This window comes from Schistocerca nitens, chromosome 3 (genome assembly GCF_023898315.1).
Source record: "Schistocerca nitens isolate TAMUIC-IGC-003100 chromosome 3, iqSchNite1.1, whole genome shotgun sequence".
Classification (NCBI taxonomy): Eukaryota; Metazoa; Arthropoda; class Insecta; order Orthoptera; family Acrididae; genus Schistocerca; species Schistocerca nitens.
Window position 1 is genome coordinate 799,025,625 of NC_064616.1, and position 20,394 is coordinate 799,046,018.

General features: G+C 41.7%; 1 protein-coding gene across 2 annotated transcripts in view; it reads right to left on the reverse strand.

Moving 5' to 3' along the window:
- The window catches only part of LOC126248823 (mitochondrial glutamate carrier 1-like), a 199,389-nt gene that overhangs the window by 13,595 nt on the left and 165,400 nt on the right, over positions 1-20,394 (reverse strand). For both annotated transcript variants that reach the window (XM_049950235.1, XM_049950236.1), the window contains one exon: positions 9,243-9,428. In XM_049950235.1, the coding sequence (XP_049806192.1) occupies positions 9,243-9,428 (186 nt within the window). The remainder of the gene's footprint in view (positions 1-9,242; positions 9,429-20,394) is intronic.

The window sequence follows — 20,394 nt, forward strand, 5'->3', positions numbered from 1 at the left end:
AAACCAATTGTGGTACTTTGGTACAGAGCTGAGTGGAGGGTCTGAATCAGAGGGCCAGACAGTTCTGCGACTGTGTAGCCTGCAGATTCCTTGTCTTAAGCGATAGGGTAGTGGCTTTCCAGGTCGCACTTAATAGGTCAGGGAGCCACTATACACAGGACTAGGCTACAAGGGTGACAGGGGCAGTGGGGACAGGAGTGGGTAGTCTTTTTACATTAGAGGAGCTCGGCAAACCCCAGACAAGGCATCTGTCCAAAAGGGTATGGGACAAACACTTCTGTGTAGACCTAGCAACAATATGTATTGTAGTTGCAAATTATTGTAGTCGTGTTGGGAAAGAACCAGAGCTCCAAGTGCTAACAGAAGGGACTTAAGTTACAAATTTCATACACATAGCAATCTGGCTAAAGCCAGAAGTAACTTCGGCTGAAATTTTTATGAAGGACCTAGCCGTATCCAGAAAGGATAGATTAAATATAGTTGGTGGCGAAGTGTTTATTGCTGTCAGTAGTAGTTTACCTTGTACTGAAACTGAAGCAGATAGTTCCAGTAAGTTAGTATGGGTAAAGGTTATACTTGGCAACTAGAATAAATTAATGATTGATTCCTTTCACAGACCTCCGAATCAGATGATACAGTTGCTGAACCATTCAGAGATAACTTTAGTCACTTCAAAAATGTATCCTACTCATACAATTCTAGTTGGTGGTAGGCATAAAACAGTTCGAAGTCATACGGAATGCTTTCTCAGAAAATAATTTTAAACAATTAGTTCAGAAGCCAATTCTAAGTGTAAATGATTACAAAAATATACTTTACCTCTTGGCAACAAACAATCCTAAGCAAATAGGGAGTATCATAACATATACAGGGATTAGTGAGCCCAAGATTGTTGCAGCGAGACAATACCGTAATGTCAAAATCCACCAAAAATACACAAGATATATATAAGCAGATAAAAATTCACTTTATGTAATCGTAAGAGAAAAATCTTCACTCCTTCCAATCTGACTATGTACGCATAGACCAGATGTGATGTAAGTTCAGAAAACCGGTATTGACGGCAAGTGAGATATACACAGGGTGATGAAAAAACTGCGCACTCAGACTTCACAGTGCGATTCCTCACATATTAGTAATACAAAAATGGCTCTCTCAAAATTTCAGCAGATTAGTGCTGTGCAGTTCGGGCAGTGGGTAGAGTTTTGACTTTGCATGCAGGAGGTCCAGGGGTCAATTCTGGGTCAAGGATTATTTGTTTTTATTTGCTAAAAGTAGTCTGGATGGTGCAGTATCTGGCATCTTAATCATCACACAGCAGTTCTGTAACTGGATTCATGATTTCCCATCAGAAATGCCACAGTTCATAGTAATTGATGGTAAGTCATTGAGTAAAACAGAGGTAATATCTGCCATTCCACGAGGAAGTGTTTTAGGCCCTCTGCTGTTCCAGATTACGTGAATGAATTAGGAGACAACCTAATCAGCTGTCTTAGATTGTTTGGAAATGATGCTGTCATTTACCTTCTTGTCAACTCATCAGTTGATCAGAGCCAATTCGGAAAAGATTTAGATAAGATATCTGTGCGGTGCGAAAAGTGACAATTGACTCTAAATAATGAAAAGTGTGAGAACCCAAATACATCGACTGGATTTAGGTTACATGATAAATCACATAAATTTAAAGGCTGTAAATTCAACTAAATACTTAGAGATTTTGAGTACAAATAATTCAAATTGGACTGATCACATAGACAATGTTGTGGTGAAAGCAAACCAAAGACTGATTTATTGGCAGAACACACAGAAAATGTGACAGGTCTACTAAAGAGACTGCTTACATTACCCTTGTCTACCCTCTTCTGGAGTACTGCTGTGCAAACGGAACCCATATCAGACACGACTGACCGATGATGTCGCTGTCTAGTACCCTCCCCTCAGTCGACCAACTAACCACCAGACACAAATGACAGAGGACAACAAAAAATTCAAACTAGGGCAGCTAATTTTGTTTTTTTGTGAAATAGGGGAGAGAGAACCACATATATCATATACAAATTGGGGTGCAAATCATTAAAACAAAGGCATTTTTTACTGCAGAAGGATCTTCGCACAAAATTTCAATCACCAACTTTCTCCTCAGTGTGTGAAAATATTTTGTTGGGCCTACCTAAATAGGACGAAATGATTATCGTAGCAAAATAAGAGAAATCTGAGATTGCACGGAAAGTTTTAAGTGTTCTTTTTAGTGTACAGTAAAGTTTCATCACTGAATGACTTTAGGCAAATGCAGGATGATACAGAATCTCTTTTTAGTATGATGAATACCAGCTTGTTCCAAATGTAGGAAAATGTAAGCTAATGCATGTGAGTGTGAAAAACAATCCTGTAACGTTTGAATAAAATATCAGTGGTGTGCTGCTTGACACAGTCATGTTTATTAAACATCCAGGTGTAACATTGCACAGCAAAATCAAATGGAATGAGCACATGAGGTTGGTTGTAAGGAAAGTGAACAGTGGACTTCAATTTAGGTTGGGAATTCTATGAAAGTGCAGCTCACCTACAGAGGAGCCTGTACACAGAACACTTCTGCTGCCCATTCTTGAAAACTGTTAGAATATTTGGGATCTCAAACGGGTCAAATTAATAAAAGACATAGATGCAATTCAGAGGCATACTGCTAGATTTGTTTCTGGTAGGTTTTATAAACACACAAATATTATGAAAATGCTTCATGAACTCAAATGGGAGTCCCTGGAGGGCAGACAACGTTATTTTCACGAAACATCATTCAGAAAGTTTAGAGAACTGACACTTGTATTCTGGCTGCAGAATGATTCTACTTTCACAATGTATCTGTGGTCCTTATGCAAAATGTACAAAGTAAGACAAATTAGGGTTAGTACAGAGACTTTTCAAAGGTCAGTTTTCCCTTGCTACATTTGTGAATGGAACAGGTCAGAAATGGCTAGCAGTGGCACAAGGAACCTTCTTTCACACACCGTATAGTGGCTTGTAGGGTTTGTGTGTGGATGTAGAATTGAAGAGCTAGTTGAAGAGAAGTAGCAATCCTGGTTTTAAAGGAGTCATGTAAGACCCCAGGAAAGTGGTGCACTAACCTGATATTCCCTGCTGCTGACCAATTCATTAGAGAGAATAGTAAGCATTGTTTTAGTAATGGAGTACAATTGAGCTATTTTATTGCAGTTGTACAAATGACCTGAATGTCTTTGCCTTTATTTTTAAATGAAGTAATAGCACCATTTAATTTTAACTTCTTCACAAAGCCATTTTCTTGGATGGAGAGTTGTCAAACAGATTAACTTCACGTCTGCCTCTGAAAAGTGTTTTGGGCCTCTTACTGTTCATGTTTTATGTTACTGACATAGCAGACAATATCAACTGCAAACTCTGACTTTCTGTAGATGATACAGTTCTCTGTAATGAAGTTTTTTCAGATAAAAACTGCATATATACTGTCTGATCTTGATAAGATTTTTAAGTGGAAACTTGCTTTAAATGCTCAAAAATGTAAAACTGTGCTCTTCATATACATTTCATATTTTAAGTACATCACTGAGTCACAACTGGAATCAGTCAACTCATACAAATACCTGGCTGTAATAATTTCTGTGAACATGAAATACAATGATCATACACACTCAGCCATAGAGCCATAGATAAAGCAGATGGAACACTCAACTAGGTACCTAAATGTATAGCATCTATTTGTGGCAAAATCCACATTGTTGTCAAAATTTGCGTCTAAATTTTGTTTCTTTGTTCATGATTGGATGTACAAATTTAAGATTGTCACTCTACATGCCTGAAGACAAGGCCTTACAGCTTTGAAGTTGGCAGCGGAGGGGGGGGGGGGGGGGGGGGGATTTGACTGGGGAGCTTTTTGACTGGAATGTTCTCTTTTGCAAAAGCTTCAACAATTTTCTTACAAAACAGTATACCCACATTAGGGGAAGACTTTCAGCATAGTCTAAATACATTGACATTTGTTTTCTGGTCGCTACACTGCAGAGTGTGTACAGTACACTATACAGGGTGAAGTGAAATTTGCGCACTCTGGCTACGCAGCACGACTCCTCATGTGCCAGCAATAAAAAAATGTCTGTAGCAAAATTTAATCTGGAAAGTACATCCAGCAGAAAAAGGACATTAAAGAGTGGCAATCTGGCAACACTGTAACCACATGTACGGTAACTACTGGTGTCAGCACATAGAAATTGTGCTGTACAATTAGTGCAGTGGATGGTGTTTTGGGTTAGCATGCAGGAGGTCAATGGTTCAATCTTGGGTTGAGGCATATGGTTTTATTTGGTAAATGTAGTCCAGGTGGTATGGTATCTGGCATCTTAATCATCAACAGCGATTGCAACGGGTCATCTAGAAAACATTTGCACTTACATACTACAATTGTAGAAATGGAAGATTGGTCAGCTTTGGAAGAAGCCCTTTCCAAATCGTGGGCATGAATTCATTCTCACCACTTCATCTACTAGATTTGAAACCTGTTTTCTTTGTACCCTCCTCGAATGGTCCCACAGATTAGTACCAACTATTATTCTTGCCTTAGGTTACCAGTAGGAGTAGCAATGTGCTTTGTGAATAATGTCCAAACTCAGCTACTATTTGTATGTGTTATGACTTTGGTCCCACTAATTATGCCTTTCAACACTGAGTCTGGCAACTGCATTCTGTTTAGTATTTACCTTCAATGCATACTTATTATTATTTCTTTTCTTTCTCAAACGTCATGTCTGGTTAAAAATGGAAAGTGACACGGATCTTGATCAAGCGTGACCTCCTTTTAACTGTACGGTATATGTTTCGTTGCATTTAGGAACTTTTGGGTAATTGAACAAGTATCAATAATTACAGATTTCTGTAGTTGTATATATACGTTTGGATGTAGCTGTATTGTGTTGATGTACTGGTGGATAAAGTGCGGTAAGACTCCTGTAGTTGATAGTATAATTGGTATAATGTCAACTTTATCCTGATGCCACATGTCCTTGACTTCCTCAGCCAGTTTGATGTATTTTTCAATTTTTTCTCCTGTTTTCTTTTGTATATTTGTTGTATTGGGTATGGATATTTCAATTAGTTGTGTTAATTTCTTCTTTTTATTGGTGAGTATGATGTCAGGTTTGTTATGTGGTGGTGTTTTATCTGTTATAATGGTTCTGTTCCAGTATAATTTGTATTCATCATTCTCCAGTACATTTTGTGGTGCATACTTGTATGTGGGAACGTGTTGTTTTATAAGTTTATGTTGTAAGGCAAGCTGTTGATGTATTATTTTTGCAACATTGTCATGTCTTCTGGAGTATTCTGTATTTGCTAGTATTGTACATCCGCTTGTGATGTGATCTACTGTTTCTATTTGTTGTTTGCAAAGTCTGCATTTATCTGTTGTGGCATTGGGATCTTTAATAATATGCTTGCTGTAATATCTGGTGTTTATTGTTTGATCCTGTATTGCAATCATGAATCCTTCCGTCTCACTGTATATATTGCCTTTTCTTAGCCATGTGTTGGATGCGTCTTGATCAATGTGTGGCTGTGTTAGATGATACGGGTGCTTGCCATGTAGTGTTTTCTTTTTCCAATTTACTTTCTTCGTATCTGCTAATGTTATGTGATCTAAAGGGTTGTAGAAGTGGTTATGAAATTGCAGTGGTGTAGCCGATGTATTTATAAGAGTGATTGCTTTGTGTATTTTGCTAGTTTCTGCGCGTTCTAGAAAGAATCTTCTTAAATTGTCTACCTGTCCATAGTGTAGGTTTTTTATGTCGATAAATCCCCTTCCTCCTTCCTTTCTGCTTAATGTGAATCTTTCTGTTGCTGAATGTATGTGATGTATTCTATATTTGTGGCATTGTGATCGTGTAAGTGTATTGAGTGCTTCTAGGTCTATGTTACTCCATTTCACTACTCCAAATGAGTAGGTCAATATTGGTATAGCGTAAGTATTTATAGCTTTTATCTTGTTTCTTGCTGTCAATTCTGTTTTCAGTATTTTTGTTAGTCTTTGTCTATATTTTTCTTTTAGTTCTTCTTTAATATTTGTATTATCTATTCCTATTTTTTGTCTGTATCCTAGATATTTATAGGCATCTGTTTTTTCCATTGCTTCTATGCAGTCGCTGTGGTTATCCAATATGTAATCTTCTTGTTTAGTGTGTTTTCCCTTGACTATGCTATTTTTCTTACATTTGTCTGTTCCAAAAGCCATAATTATATCATTGCTGAATACTTCTGTTATATAGTAACTGGCTGAGTTGTTGATTTGTTGCTGCCAGTAGTTTTAGATCATCCATGTACAGCAAATGTGTGATTTTGTGTGGGTATGTTCCAGTAATATTGTATCCATAATTTGTATTATTTAGCATGTTGGATAGTGGGTTCAGAGCAAGGCAGAACCAGAAAGGACTTGATGAGTCTCCTTGGTATATTCCACGCTTAATCTGTCTTGGCTGTGATGTGATGATATTTGAATTTATTTGGATATTAAGTGTGGTTTTCCAATTTTTCCATTACTATGTTTAGGAACTGTATCAATTTAGGATCTACTTTGTATATTTCCAATATTTGTAGTAACCATGAGTGGTGTACACTATCAAAAGCTTTTTGGTAATCAATGTATGCGTAGTGTAGCGACCTTTGTTTAGTTTTAGCTTGATATGTCACCTCTGCATCTATTATCAGTTGCTCTTTACATCCTTGTGCTCCTTTGCAACAGCCTTTTTGTTCTTCATTTATAATTTTGTTCTGTGTTGTATGTGTCATTAATTTCTGTTTAATGACTGAAGTTAATATTTTGTATATTGTTGGTAGGCATGTTATGGGGCGATATTTAGCTGGGTTCGCTGTGTCTGCTTGATCTTTAGGTTTCAGATAAGTTATTCCATGTGTAAGTGTATCAGGGAATGTGTATGGGTCTGCAATGTAACTGTTAAATAATTTAGTTAGATGTGAATGTGTTGAGGTGAGCTTCTTTAACCAGAAATTTGCTATTTTATCATTTCCAGGGGCTTTCCAATTGTGAGTACAATTAATTGCTTGGGTGACTTCATGTTGCAAAATTATCACTTCAGGCATTTGTGGTATTATCGTGTATGTGTGTTTCTGCTTGTATCCACTGTGCATGTCTGTTATGTTGTAATTATTATTCTGAAAGTTAATCGGAATAAAACTTGTGATCATCTCTTATGGGAGGCTGACATCTGAGGAAGACATTTGAAACATCTGAAGGGATGGCTCGAGTCTGACATGGAGGGGATGAGGACACACTCAGGTAGAGGAATGCGAGCAATGGATGAAGACAGATGTCTTGATAGCCTGCCAAAGGACCACGCTGATTACACAATAGTTGTTTAGTATGTGCATCTTGCAAATGTCGAAGTTAAAAACCGTATAGCTGTTAGCTTTTGGATACAATGAGTTCAGTTTTATTTAAAGCATATTTTGAATCTGTGGCTAGAAAAGAAACTGTGCCCTGATGATCGTGTCCCTCATGATCAAGTAAGTCCACTTGCAGTACACACTGTCTTGTATTGTTGCATTTCTCCATCTTATCTCAGTGATTTTACCAATGATCATGGTTTAGTGTGTTATGGGTATGAGTAAGATTAATCTTGGATGAAGTTCCCATAACTTCATGTTGAATATGCAGGGAAGGCATGTTCCATGGTTTTCTATGAGGGCACTCCGCTACAGTGCCCGACACAGACTACATCAATTTTTTTCACATCACATGTCAAGCGCAACATTTAAAGACCACTGTACCTCCATAATAAATCAACAACAACATCATCATCATTTGGTTCTCTTCTTGCTTGCAGACTTAACAATCCCCTTCCCTGGGCTACATCATTTTAGAATTTTGATGTAAGGCAACAGTGTCAGCTAGAGGGACAGGTTACCTGGGAGCGTTGCTGTAATAAGGTAAGTTTACAGGTTGATGAACAACAGAATGGGGACCATCAGCTGTAAATTACTTTTGAATACATTATGGGCACAACAGTGATCAATGTCTTATAAATAATTACTATTAAAAACAGTCTTGATCACAATTTATTTAACAAGGTGACCGGTTTCAACCACTACTGTGGTCATCTTCAGACCATTGAGTAGGAACCTCTTTCCTTGAAGAATCACTACTCAAGTAGCGAGATACAGTAATATCCTTTGTTAGAGTATTGGTTCTTACCAGTCAATGTTACAAAAATTTAACCGAAAACTAAAACAATGAAAAATTCCTGGGTATTTCCCGGATCTCCTGGTTGTCCCGGGTCGTATACACCCTGAATTAATGTCAGCAAAACTCCCTTAAAAGTTACAATCACAGTGCTTTACCAAAAATGGTACCATTTGATGTTGCTTTTGCCTTTTTCGGATCTTTGAACTGCCTCAACCAAGAAGTTATTGAGTGACTTACTCTGAACCATGGAGTAATTTGGAATTTTTCACATCAACAAATCATTGCTAGACATGAAAGAAGTGATAAGTGGGGAGAAAAATATGAGGACTGACTGAGGATCAAACACTGCAACTTTGGATTTGTAGTCTGGCACTTACCCAAACATTCAGTTAACAAATTATTTTGATAACTTTTTTGTTTGATCCTGTTTCTCTTTCTTTCTATTTCACTTTCATTTCATTTCATTATCAACAGTGATGTTTTCAAACCGCTCTTGCCTTATTGATTATAATGGATACAGAATAGACCATAACATCACTGAATGAACCTTAAACCACTGATTTGGAGCAATTATGCGAGACAAAACTTCCAGCCACTCTGTTTAACTTTACACAACAGTATTAAAAATCTTTTCAGAAGACTAAAAATTATACCACATTACTTAAAATGGCTATACACCACAACAACATAGCAAGCGACACACAAAAGTACTAGTTATAGCAGCTTGTTCATTCTCTTGTATTCTCCTCCTTTCCCGGATCTTTCCGCCAATTAACACAGGATCCAGCATTAATTCACTTTCTATTACAATGGATCTTGCTAGTTGACACAAATGCTATAACTGGATATGTATTTTGGACATGTTCACAAGGATGTAATGATTATAATTGTTGTTATTCTGATTATTATTATGTTGTTCATTACAATTACTGCTCCTCACAAAGGGAGTAATGAATGAATATTACTAATATATTTATAGGTAAACTAAATATGAGAGAGTATTTACATATGGAATACTTACCTGAACCATCACTCTTCCTTGGACCAAGTGCATTTAAATGAGCAAAGAGTGGAAAATAAATAACAGAGAAAGATACATCTCGTAGCATTGTTGCACCAACACCTTTGTACAATCCAATTATGCCCTTTGTTCTCAGCAGTTCTAATGTGATAGCTGTAGCTGAAATTTTTGGTACAGCTATTCCTCCTGAAAATATCAAAGTAAGGAGTATAATTGTTTAAGTTTGCAAATTCTTAATTATTAAGTAATAAACAACTGAGTAATGTACATTATATCAGTATATTATACAGTCCAAATACAGCGATTTATCTACACAGAAACATCTGCAAAACAATGAAATACTAAAACTATATTACCCAGAACTGAAGATGCTATCATCACTTCACAATTCTATGATGCAACAAATGTTGGAACTATGAACAGATAATAATCTCTTTTTGTTTTCTAGTAGCTCAGGGGACAAATCCTGAACTGAAGGAAGGCAGGGAGATTAGGTTTTAACATTTCATTTACAGTAAGATCAGTAGCGCTAGAGCACAAAAACAACCACTGAACCAGTCACTAGGTTTAAAAGTAAGATACAGTTCCTCTGTGAAAACATGGCTACACGCTAGCAATTTACATAACCATCTTTCTTAAATATTAATTTGGAACAAAAATTTGATAAATGTAACCTAATGAAATATATAGTATTTACTCTTAAATTCATTTGTAGCATAAATGATTCCAAATGATTTTTAAAACTTTCACTTGCCAGCACCTTTAACTGACAAGTTTGGTGGTCAAATACTTTTATACCTGAATACTTTTCTCACTTCTGGGAAAGAGTGAGAGAAGTTATGGATAGTGGAGGCTGTTTTTGTTCTACTATTAATTTCAAACTGTGCCCGATTCTTCACAAGTGAGCTAATGTATTGTACTGCTATTGTTAATACGTCTCATTTTATAAATTGTTGCTTACATTAAGTTTGAGGCTGGACACCAAACAGCATTTCTGTGCAATGAATAATATGTTTGTGTCTGAGGAATTACTCCAGGAAATTATTCTACAGGGCTATTACAAATGATTGAAGCGATTTCATAAATTCACTGTAGCTCCATTCATTGACATATGGTCACGACACACTACAGATACGTAGAAAAACTCATAAAGTTTTGTTCGGCTGAAGCCGCACTTCAGGTTTCTGCCGCCAGAGCGCTCGAGAGCGCAGTGAGACAAAATGGCGACAGGAGCCGAGAAAGCGTATGTCGTGCTTGAAATGCACTCACATCAGTCAATCATAACAGTGCAACGACACTTCAGGACGAAGTTCAACAAAGATCCACCAACTACTAACTCCATTCGGCGATGGTATGCGCAGGCTAAAGCTTCTGGATGCCTCTGTAAGGGGAAATCAACGAGTTGGCCTGCAGTGAGCGAAGAAACGGTTGAATGCGTGCGGGCAAGTTTCACGCGTAGCCCGCGGAAGTCGACGAATAAAGCAAGCAGGGAGCTAAACGTACCACAGCCGACGGTTTGGAAAATCTTGCGGAAAAGGCTAAAGCAGAAGCCTTACCGTTTACAATTGCTACAAGCCCTGACACCCGATGACAAAGTCAAATGCTTTGAATTTTCGGTGCGGTTGAAACAGCTCATGGAAGAGGATGCGTTCAGTGTGAAACTTGTTTTCAGTGATGAAGCAACATTTTTTCTTAATGGTGAAGTGAACAGACACAATGTGCGAATCTGGGCGGTAGAGAATCCTCACGCATTCGTTCAGCAAATTCACAGTTCACCAAAAGTTAACGTGTTTTGTGCAATCTCACGGTTTAAAGTTTACGGCCCCTTTTTCTTCTGCGAAAAAAACGTTACAGGACACGTGTATCTGGACATGCTGGAAAATTGGCTCATGCCACAACTGGAGACCGACAGCGCCGACTTCATCTTTCAACAGGATGGTGCTCCACCGCACTTCCATCATGATGTTCGGCATTTCTTAAACATGAGATTGGAAAACCGATGGATCGGTCGTGGTGGAGATCATGATCAGCAATTCATGTCATGGCCTCCACGCTTTCCCGACTTAACCCCACGCGATTTCTTTCTGTGGGGTTATGTGAAAGATTCAGTGTTTAAACCTCCTCTACCAAGAAACGTGCCAGAACTGCGAGCTCGCATCAACAATGCTTTCGAACTCATTGATGGGGACATGCTGCGCCGAGTGTGGGAGGAACTTTATTATCGGCTTGATGTCTGCCGAATCACTAAAGGGGCACATATCGAACATTTGTGAATGCCTAAAAAAACTTTTTGAGTTTTTGTATGTGTGTGCAAAGCATTGTGAAAATATCTCAAATAATAAAGTTATTGTAGAGCTGTGAAATAGCTTCAATCATTTGTAATAACCCTGTATTTGCATCAATGAACAAAAGTATACAAAGCAGGCTAATTTTCTACAACTGTCATAAAAAAACCAGTTTTTACATGTAACAAAAATATTGCTGAACTCAAATGTTTGAGAATATTTATAATACACTATTTCCATCTGTAATTTTGAATCCATATACACCATAGGAATTTTGATCACTCAGTTTTACATATTTCCTTTCACAAATGCTGTATTGTTATTGACAATGACGTGTATTTACTTGTATAAAATTGCATAAATTGTATTTTTTCAAAGTTAATGATAGTCCATTTATTGAGAAACAATCAACAATACTTTGAAATATTTTATTTATTGTACCATCTGTTGTTGCAACTCTGTTGGGCATGATTATGATTATCATCATCATCATGAGCAAAGACCATTGTTTCTGTTTAATAGTGTAAGATGGAACACAGTCTATCTAAGGTGTTCCAGGAGGAATGGTCAATATTGAGGCACATGACAGGAATGTTCATTCAAAGCAAAAGAATCTAGTAAACATGGTCTCTAAAATGCTTATCTTAAGAGCTATAAGGACTCTCCCCTTCAATACTGTGAAACAAATCTCGTCTTTTCATATCTTAGGATGAGCTACTATGGAGAGAGAGAGAGAGAGAGAGAGAGAGAGAGAGAGAGAGAGAGAGAGAGAGAGAGAGAGAGAGAGAGAGATAAAAAAAAGGGCAAGTCTAGTAAACATGGGCTCTAAAATGCATATTTTAAGGGCTGTGAGCAGTTTTTCAGCAGAAGACATGTGTGTCACTATAGTGAAGATGAGCAAGTGCCCGTAGCTCTTATGATATGCACTTTAGAGCCCATATTACCTGTAGATTTTTCCTCTAGTTTTGGTCCATACCACCACCTCAACATATGGAGAGCAAAGGGCCTGCAGTAGAAGAGATTCGTTTCCCAGTATCAAAGATGGAGTGCTCATAGCTCTTAATGTATGCATTGTAGAGACCATGTTTACTAGACTCTTTTTTCAATTGACGTTTCTATGACACCTATGAATATTGACCATTATTCCTGTGACACCCTATGTATAGCAAAAACAGCAGTGGTTCCATAACTGACCCCTGTGGAACACTAGCAGTAGAAGAATATTCAGTATTAGAACTACATGACCTATCCTAACATGATCCTTCACTTCTTATCAGTTGAATATGAAATGAAACACTTACTCACTTTATTTCAAAAGCCACCAAGCTCAGGTTTCTCCAAACGAATGTCGTTATTTGAATTTTAAAATGCTTTAGACTGATCACAAATAATCCTAGACTCAGAATCTCATATTTGCCAATATTCACTGCAATTTCCGAATATTTAGGAGCAAACACTGAAAGAAAAATTTTCTGTGATGGCAGGTTGATTGCATGGATCAGTGCCAAACACTGTCACAAGGCAGCTACAAGAGGCACGCACTTTGAGACATGATAGGATGCCCGCAGCAGCAGACTCATGGATACTCAGGGGTCTGACTAACACTATTAGCAATCAGACTAACTACTACACTGAAGGCTGATTCTACACATTAGAAAAAGCAAAGGAGGCAACTGGTTGCACAACAGAAGTCAGTGTTTGAATCCCTGGTGTACCCACTAATAGGTGTAGCAAACACTAACAGCATTTTAAGTATAGAGTTTGAGAGCAGCTCTCCAAGTGAGAAAGCAATCTGTCAGAGCTTACCGAGGCTGACAACGAGTGACGTGGGACTGGCATCCCCAATGATTTGACTGAGAACTGTCTGAATACAAAAACATGGGTTTTTCAAGAATTGTTGCAGCACACTATTTCTCCTTTCCTGCAATCAACTTAACAACAGCACTTTACAGGCTTCAACCAGTCTGATGAGAATCGCTGCACTCCAGGGCATCTCTGGCCAACCATACACAGATTCCTCCACACTCGGTATGTAGGGATATTTCTGGACTTGACATGAACAAACTACAAATTTGGTAGGAACAGTGTTCAGATGAAAGCTAAGCATCACTGTCCTTCCTCTTAAAGCTAGCAAAAACAGTGTTTTATGTCACTTGAAGTATCAACCTTGCTGTCTCTGCTAAGATACGCTTTCTTGTGACCATCTTCTACTGTGACACCTTACAACAGCATCTACAAGTCGGATGGAGTTCACAGTTAATTCTCTGAAGTGAAACTTCTCCCCTGGAACAGCTGCCCAAATCGTCTGCAATTTGCGGGTCTCTAGCATTACACAAATGAATGTACATGGTTCCACAGACCTTTTCATGTCTCAAATATCTATGATGTATAAATGTAGACTGAAGCAAGGATGGATATTTGTACGAAGCCAGTATTTGTGCCCAGGTCTCCTGCTTACTTGGCAGATGCACTAGTAACCACTACGCCACCCTGGCACAGTGGCTTTGGACAATTGCACATACTCCCCAGCATACCTCCCCCCTCAATTAAAGTTCCCATTCATGCCTCAGCCCCCTTCCTGTTTCCCCTAAACTCTAACAGCAATGCAGAGGCTCTCCAACTGTATTGGAATAGCAGCTCAGCTCCGAACGAAACAAGGGGCACCTATGCCTGGGTTTCAGGCAGGATCCCCAATTCTGCAAATTTGTGCATACAGTTTCACTATCTGTGAACTTTCTGACTCAAATGAAGCATTCTGCTATGCTTGGACTGAGCTTAACGGAAAAAGAGGTAATTCAGAAATCGGTACCTGCATTGTGAAATATATTAAACACATTTGACCAGGTATGAAACACATTTCCTTCTTCTCTGACACCTGTGGGAGTCAGAACATGAATCAAAACATTGCTGCATTGTTCCTGTACTCGGTTCAGGCAACAAATTTAGACATTACTGAACCCAAGTTCCTTGAATCTGATCACTCATTCACGGAAGTGGACAGCGTACATAGTGCCATTGAATGTGCAAAGAAATATGTATATCTTTGTGCACTCCAGGACTGGCTAAACATATTCAGACAAGCAAAATCAAAACGGTTTCGAAACAAGAAAGGCTCACCATATGCAATACATGATTTGAAACACTCAGAATTCAAGGATTTATCTAAACTTTCTACATATATAATTGAAAACAGAAGTACTGGCAGCCTGGGAAATAAATTAAACTGGCTAAAAGTGAAATGTTTTCATAATGAAAAATGCAAGCCAGGAGTGAGAAGTACAGATACAATCACTCATCAGATTATCTACATCTACATTTATACTCTGCAAGCCACCCAACGGTGTGTGGCAGAGGGCACTTTACGTATCACTGTCATTACCTCCCTTCCCGGTTCCAGTCGCGTATAGTCCGCGGGAAGAACGACTGCCGGAAAGCCTCCGTGCGCGCTCGAATCTCTCTAATTTTAGATTCGTGATCACATCAGGAGGTATAAGTACGGGGAAGCAATATATTTCATACCTCATCCAGAATACAGGAACACACACATTTGTTAAAGGATATCCTTCACATATGAAAAATACTGGCTTACAAGATCTTCATCTTAAGATTCTGCCAATAAGTGGAAAGACAAAAGAAGTGTCCAATACAGTTACTCAAAAAGTGATTCATTCCTGAGGAATTTCACACTTGCTATAAGTCTCTTCCTATTTCATCTGCAACCTGGTAGGGGAGACAGTGACAGTAGTGACACAGATGTATGAAGTGAAGGAAAAATACAACTTCTTCAGTGTTTTATAACCATTTCATGATCTAATAAAATGACTGGTTATACTGATTCCAATTATTTTGTGATGTATTTTTAATATAACTTTGCTCAAGTTGATAAACAATTTGAATGATGTCTGCCAAAACCCTATAAGTGTAGCAACTTTGTATTTTTTGTTCATTATTAAAAAAAATTCCATTAACTAGCCAGTTACGCATTAAGCTTTTCTACAAAAGATCATTACTTAATTACTGCAGTGGGACATTATCTGTGATGACAATTATTTGTGGCTTGAAAAAGAAACTAAAAAAATAAGTTTTCTCAATACTTCCTAAAACATAGTTAGCATGTTTTTGCAGTAAGCCAACGCTATACAGGACACACAACATGTCTAGTTGTTTAAATGACCTCTTACCATCATTAAAACTAACCACCAGAAACAGAACACCAGCTCAGCATTTTCTCCTTTGCAGTCCGTTTCAGCAGAAAACCTGTACATTGTTGTTTTTTAAAATATTTTGCCAGTGTCAGTCTGAATATCTATTAGAATACCATGTTATTAGAGCATCCTGTAAATAACTGGAGTACATCTATCAAGTAATTTTTGAGATTTTTGGAAGTAACATTAAGACAGACTTGTCTTTATATTTAAAAAAAATATGTAGCCTATGCCTGTCCAAACATTAATTAGAGTATCGTGTAAAAATTTGAGCAAAATGGGTCAAGACCTGAGATATTTGCTAAAAATATTTCCCTGTTACACCTCTGACTGAATATCATGTAAAAATGTGAAGTGAATCATCGGGAGATTTTGGTTACCACATTGAACAATGACTTCTCTTATATATAAAAGTATAACGCAGCCAATGTTTGTCTGCTCTTCCCCCACAGACTTGTGTATATGTCTGGCTCTGGCAACTATGCATTGCCGACATGCTCCATATGCTATCAAGCACAGATGGCAGTCTTTAATACTGACTTTACTTAGTTTCTGTCGTTCCCTCTGGAACATGGGGTCATGACGAAATTCCCCCACCTGGTACAATTTATAGCTAGTCTTTTCACTTCACTCCAGGTTTTCCCATCCTCTGCAGCTTCTCTCTCAATTGTCCTTTCCAAGGTCTGCTTGGGATGCCCATGTTTTCTAACTCCTTGAGGGTTCCAGTCCAATGTCACTTGGTGGTTTCCTCAATGTATGCACAATCCAGATCCATTTTCTTTCCTTGATTTATATATTGATTGGTTGCTGATTTGTCTCCATCCAAAGATCTTAATTTGCCATTATATCTGGCCATCTCACATTTAAAATATGTTGGAGACAGTGGTTGATAATGATCGATAAAAACTTGGAGCTGGTTTTTGATGTGGTTAGTCACCTTCCAAGTTTCACAACCATACAACGGAACAGTCTTCACATTGCTATTGAAAAGCTGGAGTTTGGTCCTCTTTGAGATGTTCCTATTTCTCCAAACAGGGTACAGTTGTACAAATGCACCATTTGCTTTGCAGATGCAACTACGGACATCATCCTCAGTGCCTCCTGTAGTTGTGGCTATACTTCTGAGTTAGAGGAACGATTAGACCTGTTCTACGTTCCCTCCATTAATGGCCAGCCTAGTCACGATGGTCAAATTTATCTGCATTTATTTGGTTTTGCAAACATTTATCTTGAGGCCTGCAACTTCTGCCTCTCTCAGTAACCCCGCCAGTTTCTCTTTCATGTCTCAATATCGTTGTGCCATTAAGCAGATGTCGTCTGCGAAACAAAGCTCTTCGAGTCTATCCCGCATCCCCCATTGCACACCTCTCTTCCGTCCCCCAATTACTCTCTTCATCACATGGTCCAACACCAAAAGAAATAGTGTTGGCGAAAGAATACACCTTTGTCGCATTCCCGAATTAACTTGGAAAGGCTATGTTATTTCTCCATTATGTAGCACTTAACATTCAGTCTTCATACATTTCCTAGATATCTTTGTTGGAATACCATATTTTGCAAGTGTATCCCACATGACTCCTCAATTGAGAGTCTAAAGCTTTTTCAAAGTCAATGAAGGTAAGGTAGAGGGTGTGTTGCCACTCCACACTTTGTTTCAGAATAGGTCAGAGTATTGCTAAGGTCCACACGGCTTCGATGTTTTCTAAAGCCCGCCTGCTCTCTCCTCAGTTGTGCTTCAACAGTCTCATGCCAAAAACATCCAATAAAATTGCACGACACGAGCCAACCGATATGCCAACATCCTCAGCAACTTCTCTTATGGTAATTCAATGATTTTCCAAAACAATTTTCTTCACATCTGTTGATGTGCAGGGGCGCCCGGAGAGAGGTTTGTCATTGGCATCTTCTCGGCCATCTTGAAAGACATTGTACAGCTTGTAAATTATTTTTAATTGGAGCAGATTCACAATATGCCAAAGTCAACATTTCAAGTGTTTGAGAGCACTTGATTCCATTTTTCACACGAGGGAGAGAGTTGGCGGGGTGGGGGAAAGGAGTGTTGGGGGGAAAGGAGTGAAGGAGTGTTGGGGGGAAAGGAGTGAAGGAGTGTTGGGGGGAAAGGAGTGAAGGAGTGTTGGGGGGAAAGGAGTGAAGGAGTGTTGGGGGGAAAGGAGTGAAGGAGTGGAGGGGGGAAGGGAGTGAAGGAGTGGAGGGGGGAAGGGAGTGAAGGAGTGTTGGGGGGAAAGGAGTGAAGGAGTGGAGGGGGGAAGGGAGTGAAGGAGTGGAGGGGGGAAGGGAGTGAAGGAGTGGAGGGGGGAAGGGAGTGAAGGAGTGGAGGGGGGAAGGGGTGAAGGAGTGGAGGGGGGAAGGGGTGAAGAAGTGGAGGGGGGAAGGGGTGAAGAAGTGGAGGGGGGAAGGGGGGAAGGGGTGAAGGAGTGGAGGGGGAAGGGGTGAAGGAGGGGGGAAAGAGAGAGAGAGAGAGAGAGAGAGAGAGAGAGAGAGAGAGAGAGAGAGAGAGAGAGAGAGAGAGAGAGAGAGAGGGGGGGGGGGGAGGGGGGGAGGGGGGGGAGAGAGTGAGGGAGTGAGTGAGGGGGGGAGAGTGAGTGAGTGAGTGAGTGAGTGAGTGAGGGGGGGAGAGAGTGAGTGAGTGAGTGAGTGAGGGGGGGGGAGAGTGAGTGAGGGAGGGGGGGAGGGGGGGAGAGAGTGAGTGAGTGAGTGAGTGAGGGGGGGAGAGAGTGAGTGAGTGAGTGAGTGAGGGGGGGGAGAGAGTGAGTGAGTGAGTGAGTGAGGGGGGGAGAGAGTGAGTGAGTGAGTGAGGGGGGGAGAGAGTGAGTGAGTGAGTGAGGGGGGGAGAGAGTGTGTGAGTGAGTGAGGGGGGGGAGAGAGTGAGTGAGTGAGTGAGGGGGGGAGAGAGTGAGTGAGTGAGTGAGGGGGGGAGAGAGTGAGTGAGTGAGTGAGGGGGGGAGAGAGTGAGTGAGTGAGTGAGGGGGGAGAGAGTGAGTGAGTGAGTGAGGGGGGGAGAGAGTGAGTGAGTGAGTGAGGGGGGAGAGAGTGAGTGAGTGAGTGAGGGGGGTGAGAGAGTGAGTGAGTGAGTGAGTGAGGGGGGGTGAGAGAGTGAGTGAGTGAGTGAGGGGGGTGAGAGAGTGAGTGAGTGAGTGAGGGGGGTGAGAGAGTGAGTGAGTGAGTGAGTGAGGGGGGTGAGAGTGAGTGAGTGAGTGAGTGAGGGGGGTGAGAGAGTGAGTGAGTGAGTGAGTGAGAGAGTGAGTGAGTGAGTGAGTGAGGGGGGTGAGAGAGTGAGTGAGTGAGTGAGTGAGGGGGGTGAGAGAGTGAGTGGGGGGGGACAGAGTGAGTGGGGGGGGGACAGAGTGAGTGGGGGGGGACAGAGTGAGTGGGGGGGGAGCGAGAGAGTGGGGGGGGAGCGAGAGAGTGAGTGAGTGGGGGGGGGGGGGGAGCGAGAGAGTGAGTGAGTGGGGGGGGAGCGAGAGAGTGAGTGAGTGGGGGGGGGGAGCGAGAGAGTGAGTGAGTGGGGGGGGGGGGGAGCGAGAGAGTGAGTGAGTGGGGGGGGAACGAGAGAGTGAGTTAGTGGGGGGGGAGCGAGAGTGAGTTAGTGGGGGGGGGGGGGAGCGAGAGAGTGAGTTAGTGGGGGGGGGGAGCGAGAGAGTGAGTTAGTGGGGGGGGGGGGGGGAGCGAGAGAGTGAGTTAGTGGGGGGGGGGGGGAGCGAGAGAGAGAGGAGTGGAGGGGGGGGGTGGGCGAGAGAGTGAGTGAGGGGGGGTGGGCGAGAGAGTGAGTGAGGGGGGTGGGCGAGAGAGTGAGTGAGGGGGGGTGGGCGAGAGAGTGAGTGAGGGGGGTGGGGCGAGAGAGTGTGTGAGGGGGGGTGGGCGAGAGAGTGAGTGAGGGGGGGGTGGGCGAGAGAGTGAGTGAGGGGGGGGTGGGCGAGAGAGTGAGTGAGGGGGGGGTGGGCGAGAGAGTGAGTGAGGGGGGGGGTGGGCGAGAGAGTGAGTGAGGGGGGGGTGGGCGAGAGAGTGAGTGAGGGGGGGTGGCGAGAGTGAGTGAGGGGGGGGTGGGCGAGAGAGTGAGTGAGGGGGGGTGGGCGAGAGAGTGAGTGAGGGGGGGGTGGGCGAGAGAGTGAGTGAGGGGGGGTGGGCGAGAGAGTGAGTGAGGGGGGGTGGGCGAGAGAGTGTGAGGGGGGGGTGGGCGAGAGAGTGAGTGAGGGGGGGTGGGCGAGAGAGTGAGTGAGGGGGGTGGGCGAGAGAGTGAGTGAGGGGGGGTGGGCGAGAGTGAGTGAGGGGGGGTGGGCGGGAGAGTGAGTGAGGGGGGGTGGGCGGGAGAGTGAGTGAGGGGGGGTGGGCGGGAGGAGTGAGGGGGGGTGGCGGAGAGTGAGTGAGGGGGGGTGGGCGAGAGAGTGAGTGAGGGGGGGTGGGCGAGAGAGTGAGTGAGGGGGGGTGGCGAGAGTGAGTGAGGGGGGGTGGGCGAGAGAGTGAGTGAGGGGGGGTGGGCGGAGTGAGTGAGGTGGGAGGGGGGGGGGTGGGCGAGAGAGTGAGTGAGGGGGGGTGGGCGAGAGAGTGAGTGAGGGGGGGTGGGCGAGAGAGTGAGTGAGGGGGGGTGGGCGAGAGAGTGTAGTGAGGGGGGGGTGGGCGAGAGAGTGAGGTGAGGGGGGGGGG